The sequence below is a fragment of the Meleagris gallopavo genome, chromosome 15, assembly GCF_000146605.3.
Source record: "Meleagris gallopavo isolate NT-WF06-2002-E0010 breed Aviagen turkey brand Nicholas breeding stock chromosome 15, Turkey_5.1, whole genome shotgun sequence".
NCBI lineage: Eukaryota > Metazoa > Chordata > Aves > Galliformes > Phasianidae > Meleagris > Meleagris gallopavo.
Genome location: NC_015025.2, coordinates 16,609,330 through 16,617,012, shown reverse-complemented (window position 1 = coordinate 16,617,012; position 7,683 = coordinate 16,609,330). Strand labels below are relative to the sequence as shown.

The window sequence follows — 7,683 nt, the reverse complement described above, 5'->3', positions numbered from 1 at the left end:
ATGTGAAAATCTTTGAGTTCATCATCTTAAAAATGAATTTCTTTTCATTACTGCCCTAATCCTGTTTATCTAATAAAACTTACTAATAAGAAATTAGAAGACACCTAAATCTTGTTCTTTCCAGAGCTGCCAGGAGAACATTTAAACTGTCTCAGATGTTACTCATCGTGTACATATGATTAGGATGATTTGGAAAGTGATACTTTAATCCTCTGCTAATAGATATTTCCATTCATCCTCATACACAAAAGCAAATTTCTAAAAATTGCGTTCTTGGTATTCAGGGATAAAAGAACTTTCAGAAAAAATAGAATAAAGATGATACATTAGAGAGGGTTAGCAGGAGGGCTGCTATTTCTATCCGCAATCTGATATTCTGCATTGAGATGCATATATAATTGATCAGCATGATTAGAAATGATTATTAAAAGCAGCACCTATTACATGTAGGAGTTGTAATGGTGAGACCAGGTTTCAATAAGGCAAGGCATTGCATTTCTTCTCACCCACACAGTTTTCATTCACTCTCAGCTGACCAGCGGGGCGCAGAAGCAAAGACGCCCTTCGGACCTTTGTGGGCCCCAGAGGGAGAAGCTGGGTCAAAAAAAGGCAAGAGAGAACCATGGAGCGAGGAGGTACAATTCTGTGGCTCTGTAAGCTGCAGAAAGGCCATGAGAGTCGAGAAAATGAATTGCAACTTCAAAAGTATGGCAAGAATGACAAATTGGAAAGCTGTTTGCTCTGTCAAGGTCATCTTCAAACCTTTCCAAACTGCAACACCGCACCGGAGCGCGGCACGCTGAGACAGAGCTAACGGAGGTTTGGAGAGGAGAAATCAGATTGAGATTTCCTGATGTCACTGACTTCTGAAAGTTAGGTTCCTCAATTTGCAGAGCAGCCATCCCCGCTGCTGGCACACAGAAATAAGTTGGCTGAATTTTAAGCAACACAATGTGAAAAATGTGCCTGATGCTGTACTACAAAACTACTGTTAGGGGCCAGGGCTGCCTCATAATGAAGCACAAAGCTCATAAACATATTTTTGAGAAGTTGTTCCCAGACAGTGCAATAAAGTAAAAGAAACCAGACTTTAACCAGACACTGAGGTTCACATGCAGAATCTTGTAAAGTCTCCAAAGTTGCAAGCAACGTGCTTTGTTTTTTAACTGAGAACCAACGACCAATAAATGCCCTGGATAAAAGCAGGGATTCTGGGAAACTGACAATAGAGAAATCTGAACTTTAGTTTCTTTTAATATTCAAAATCCTTTAGATAAATCCTCAATGTGCCTTGCTTTTTTGCAGCAATCCTTTCAGTTTATCGATTATTTCCTCTGTTCCTTGGCTAATATTTTGTACCTCTCCTATTTTCATTGCCTGCTTAAAATTCACTGAACCAAGAACTCATACAGATGACTTGTGGAATTTAGCTTCACGTTCGTGTGACTTTGAGAACGCGTTGATCCAAATACACTCCCAAATAACTGCATGTCAAACCTTTATAGCTGGGGTAACTCACTCGATCACCTTCTTAACGGATGAAGTTTTATGTTTTACTGTATATCTGCAGCTTTGAGTGTGCTGTGTTGAATTAAATATATATGTGGTTCAAATAGGTGTAAGGTGATTACTGGGGCTAGTCTGAAAGCACATTAAGTGTTATTATCCAAACTTGTTTTGTTTTTTTTTAAATGAAAGTCAAGCAAACAGAAAACCTCTTTAGAAAAGGTGACGTTTGGCAAAAACAGTTTGTACATATTGTTTCCTCAGAGCTACTCAGGAGCCACACGCTCATGGCTACATACATGGCCCTCCCCCAACATCTCTCCACTGCCACCAACAAGATGCCATCAGCCCAAAGCATGAGAAAACCCACAACACCACCGAGTCCCACACGCTTTTACCAACCTCCTGGCTCTTGCCCACCCTTTGGAGCACAGCAATCTTTAAAAACAAGCCTTACATTAAATACAAAAAGGGATCATTTTTGCTGGCCATGCCTGGGCAGAGAGCACTGCCGTCTCAGATATTCACATGCTTTCAACACTGAGGACAGACAGAAGCATCAGGACTTACGGAAGGCCGTGTAGAGCTCTTGCAGGGTTAAGCGCCCATCGTTGTTATAATCATCAAACCGGAGGAGGTCTTCCAGTGTACAATCCAATAAATCATCTTCCAGATCCTCTTTCTTCATTACCTGCAGCAAAGAAAACACTCAGCCTCACTGTAAAGCTACAGACAGTGGCTCTGAGTCACCCAACAGATGCACCATTAAATGATCCTTGGGTACGTACCCACCTCTTCCTCCTCACAGGGGCATGGAGGATGGTAACAACTTGGTCTCCAGCACCATGAAACCCTCCAAGCTGGAGCTCTGACTTGGCACTAACTTGGCTCGGGGTGCCAGCTGCTGGCCCTTGTGCATGAGAGTTCTCTGAATGCCTCTGAGCAGCAGAGGCTTTGGAGAACAGCCACTTCCATAAGTCAGCAGATTAGGACCAGGTTTATAGGGCAAAGAGAAAAAAAAGTAACGCTCCAAAAGCGCTTTCACCTTCCCCTTTAGGACTAGAGCAAGCAAGAGATGATGGTATGTTCAAAATGAATGCGTTTTTCCAGTTCTCAACAGTTTGTCTCTTCTGTATGCTAAGGATTTCACACATTCCACATGAAAAATGAAGAGAGATTTGAAAGTCATACATCCAAGTTAGCAAACAGCTAAACTCAGACCTAAGCAAAATGAAAACAACGGCTTCTCTGAATTTATTGTGGAACATGAAGAAAACTCCTGAAATACTGCATCTCCCAGGCAGGAAGGCTTTTGCTGCAGTCCAGAGACTCTCTTATTTACTCCTCTGGTCTTGGCCCATTATATCGAAGCAATTTAAAGTAATAATGCTAAAAAAATGACCCATCACCTAGCCAGTAAAAATGTTCAATAAAAGTGAGATCAACCATAACATTCGAGATCAATCTTCTAAAGATGGAAATTTCCCTTTGTCTATCTTTGTATTGAAAATTGATCAGCTTTTCATCAGACTACAAGTTTTTTACTAGTCCTTTTGATTTAATGTCAGGAGACAAAAAAAAACACACACAAGGCACTTCAGCTGCAATGTGTTCAGTAGATTTATGAATCTGACTGGAAAATACGTTCAGGTTTTAAATGGAAATACCATTCCAATTATTACCTTTGTTAATAGATTTGTGTACCATTGCTGCAGGACTACATGGGTGCTTCACACTGCAGGGAAACACAGTTCAATGGAATCCGTTGGCAGTGAGGACACAAAGAGGGCTCTACACAGACGGGATGGATCATCTGCTGTCACTGTCTTGCTCAAAGCATTTGTGTAATGGAAAGTAACAAATAAGCAAAGGCCCTCACTGCATCCCAGTGCTGGAGGCTGCCCTGGCACTGGACTGTCCTTGCTGCAGGGACTCTGCTTCCAGTTTCTCCTTTGGGAAAAAACCCTCTGCACTGAGCCTCCTAAAGACCCCTTTCAGGCTTTAAAAATGACTGTTTTGTTTCTTGCTTTTTTTTGTGCGCGTTTTGTTTCCTGCAGCAGTGTGTGCTACCTGCCTCAGGTTGTTTCTTGCAGACAAGGTTATGGTGCTCAAGAGACTATTTTTCTTTTAAATAAAACAAAGAAAATGCACAACAACAGCTCATCCAGCGGCCAGAGAGAATGAGATCACATGCCTCCCTGTGCACCATGCTCATTTTATCTGCCTCTACCCATGGGCAATAAAACTCCCATCTTCGGAGGAACTTTAAAGATGTGGTGAGCTTCAGATTAAAAGAGCCAACACAAATCAGTCACAGATCTGCCTCTCAAGGCAAGAAACTTTCTCTTAAGGCTGTAACATTGAAAATTAAAAATTGCTCATTGCCTACAAAAATCCCTTGGAAGCAGAGTGAATAAACCAGACAGGTGAAAGCAGATGGAAGGCATCCTGGCTTGGAGCTAAGAAGAAATACAGGCGGAGTGAGAGCCCCAAGGTTCAGGTGGTGCCCAGCACAGCCCAACCTGCCCACACTGCCCCATGGGGCCCACAGCACTGCAGCTCAGCTCAGGATTAAAGGCATCCCCAGCCCCTCTGCACTCAGCATTACCTGGTGTTGCTTTGTCTTTTGAGAGGTGCTGACACTTTGTGCATCAGCCTTTGTGCGTGCACAGAGGACGTGTGGCTGAGAGGGCTCCAGCTGAGGGCTGGACTTTGTCAGTTCATTACATTGCAGAAAGCAAGAGAGCTGCAAACATGTTTACTGAGTTTGATGATATAGTTAGAAGAGAAGAATTAAAAAATAAGCTAGCAGACAATTCCTTTGCTTGCTGTCACGCCTGGAGCCCTCTGTGCTCTTTCTCACACTCAGATGTAACTGTGCAAAATCTGGCTTTGAATTCAGAGAGAAGAGCTTTCTTATCCCTACCCGTGCCTTTATAAGAAATCATCGAATTCAGATGAAGTATTGTATATATTCATAGCTCAGATCTAAGGGAATTTATGCTGACACTTTGCATTGTGCAGGCAGGACTGTGCATCATGTCAACAGCATCAGGATTAAAATTCAGAGCAAATCCATTCCAAGTGGTCCTGCTTGGGGAGCAGTGAGCTTGCTCTGTCCTGCTTGCTCACTGCTTGCTCATAGAACATAGAGAACCACATCAGCGTGGGGACACTCTCCCACATCTGGTGTAGTGCTGCTGCTCATATTTATAAGGATGCTTTGTCAAATTTTCACACTAAGAAAACAAGTTCAGGACACAAAGTAATCAGCACAAGTGCCTGTGCTGGTTCACTTTACCAATTAGATGAATTCCAACAGCACAGCAGGCCCATAATTAGAAATAACAGTTTCTTCAGGCTCTCACCTTTTCAAATGTCATTAGGATCAGCTAATCAAAATTTCAGTATCTGCCTCAACACCCTGGCAAAATAAACCTCTTAAAAATATTCTGACTTCACTGTCGTGTCACCGTACGGTCCAGAAAAGAGGAGGAAGAAGAAAAGGATTTCTTCTTAACTTACATAGAATCAAAAGCTACTTGGAAATGTCTGAGATGACTGCTTGCAGTGAGGATTATCAGCTATTCTCAGGAGCAAGGATGATGGTGGAAAACTGCCACGTTGTTGTTGTGGAGGATCACCAAGTGTTGGACACCACGCCGAAGATGCAGAGGCAGACGTGGGGGCTGCGACATCACCGCTCCCCCTGCTGTCGCACAGCCAGCCTCTCCTTTCCAATGAGAAACACAACCCACTCCATTTGCACCCAGCAAAGCACCCACCTGTGCCAGCTCCGAGCTGCTGAGGTGCCCATCCCTGTTTGCATCCAGGTGCTGGAAGAGCTCCTCCACCAAAGCACGTTTCTGGGCAGCCCCGTCGGCGGCTGGGCGGCGCGGTGGGGCTGAGCGCTGCGCCTGCAGCTCCAACACGACGCCCTTCAGCCGCCTGTAGCTGGCCATGGTGCACGTGTCACCTGGAAGAGAGGGAGGGAGGAATGCGTTACTGCACGGGGATCCTTTAAGGGATTCTGCTTCTGAAGCAATGATAAATATGGCACAGCCAAAGCCGGGCTGTCTGCACACACGGCACCGCGCCGGGCTGCGCTTTGCAGCTCCTGCAGCGGTCATCTTTTGTAGGAGCTGACAGTTTGGCTGAGCCCTGCTGTCAGGGCTGCCTCCAGCACGTTGCCTTGCGGATTATAGGGCTTTGCGAACAGACTTCCATACTTGTAATCCCCACCCACATCAAATTTGCTCCACATTTGTCTAAATATCATCAGTCCAGTGATCACAAAGTAAAAATAAATGATAGGAGGCTGGTTTGAGACACGAACACTCCAGGGTTCGTGTCTCAAACCCTATGCAACACACGGGACTAACCCTTTTGGGGTAAATGAAGCACGAAGCCCACAGGGACAGAAAATACATCTCACTCTCAAGGTGTTAGAGGAAGCCTCAGACACAGCACGAGGCTCTAGGCTGGTGGGGAAGGATGGCGTGGAGCAGCCTGCTGCCTGCAGTGACACTGCATGCTGCCACAGCCACCTCCCTCGACCCCTGACCAGGGAAAAACGTCATGATCAGTCAGAAGCCCTCAAGCCGCTCGCTTTGAAGTGACACCAGCCTGGCTGGAGCAATGAGACCGAACCTTTGTGACCCTGAAAGCTCCCGCTATGCTCGCAGCTGCCAGCAATCCTCTGAGCAGTGCTCTGCTCTGATTTAAAGGCATCCTCTTAGAGAGAAAGCTGACCCACGTGCCCGGAGCACCGAAAGCGTTATTGCCCTTTTCTGCTCTACTGCTGTCAGGCAAAGCTTAGCAGAATGAAGTGTGGCCACTTTCCTGTTGGTGCAAATCTGTTTGCTTTAGTGCAAAGCACAGCAGTGCCCGCTGCTCCTGCTAGATGCCCTTTTCTCTGTGCTTCTATTCTCTGCACTGGTGGTTTTGAAACAATTCTATTTCTGCTCTTATGCTGGACTAAATCTGAGGGGTCTCTCCACTCTTTAAGAGACAATGTTCTTGCAGATCAGTTCCCCAAAGACTTCAAATGTTATTCCTCTGAAAAATAACAGCAGGTTGCCATACTGACCACCAGCCTTCCTGTCCTTTTATTGCTGAGCCGCATCATTTTTGGACCTCTTGTCCCACTACAACTGAAACCCAATTAAAATTCCAGGTGGGAGGCATTTCTCTGATAGCAAACCCATCTACTGGCAAGATTTTTTCCCCTCTCCTATTAAATGCTCATAGCTTCAAAAACATCGTGACTTGAGAAGGTGGAAGGGGACAGAGGGGCCGAACATGCACCCACCACTGGGGCCAGCACCGTGCTGCTCTGCCAGCAATAACCACACAACCAGGCTCAGTTCCCATCCTGAACTCAGACCCTTCCAGAGGAGAGCTCCTCACTGCCCAGCGATACTGAGCAGCCCTAACGTTTTTCCTTCTCTCTTAAACAACCATCAAAGATCTCAATTGGAGATCAATCTCATGGGAAAACAAGGCTTCTCCGCAACTCAGTTGCTATCAGTCTTGTTTATTTGTTTTGCCCTTCCCCCCGCCCCCATTTGATAGCTATCCTGAATGTGGCAAGAAGAAATGTCTTCCTTACAATCATGTGCTTATTTAAAAGAAAATTTGATTGCCTTCTCCAGCACAATCAGACAATTTTGCAGTCTTGTCATAAATACGGATTTAGCCACTTCAATAATTGTTTTTTTCCTTTCTTTCCAGTCAAATCTTAATTCTAGAGATGTATCTCAGGCAAACGAAGACAGGGAAAACTACTTAATTTGCTTCCCACCTTATTCCTGCGTGGTGCTTCCCATTTGCTGGATGCACCATGATGCCCACAGCTGCATTGCCAAGAGGGAAGAGGCAGTAATCTCCTTCACCTCCTTACACCCCCTATGCTCTATCCACACGCTGACAACAAAGATTCCCCAAAACTGCTCGTCCCCAAAACGCACAGGCTCACATGGCTGCAGGGCAGCCCAACGAGCCAACCTGGGGACTTTGAGAGGGATATGGCTGTCACCTCCAGGCAGATGCAATGCACATAAAGAGTGAAAGAAATGAAACTGGAGGGAAGACAGAGCTGGTGGCAGCCTCAGCAGCACACCCCAAATGCTGCTCTGTGCTCACATCAAAACATCAAAAGACATTTTTCTCCATAAC

General features: G+C 45.3%; 1 protein-coding gene across 1 annotated transcript; it reads right to left on the bottom strand.

The window, feature by feature from the left end:
- Positions 1–1,393: 1,393 nt before the first annotated feature.
- Positions 1,394–5,484, bottom strand: LOC104913338 (follistatin-related protein 4-like). The gene is made up of 2 exons (XM_031555643.1): positions 5,292–5,484; positions 1,394–2,197 (listed from the first exon to the last, which is right to left on the bottom strand). The coding sequence occupies exons 1-2, from the start codon at positions 5,466–5,468 to the stop codon at positions 2,066–2,068; spliced, it is 309 nt and encodes a 102-aa protein (XP_031411503.1). The 5' UTR covers positions 5,469–5,484; the 3' UTR covers positions 1,394–2,065.
- Between the last annotated feature and the right edge of the window lie 2,199 nt (positions 5,485–7,683).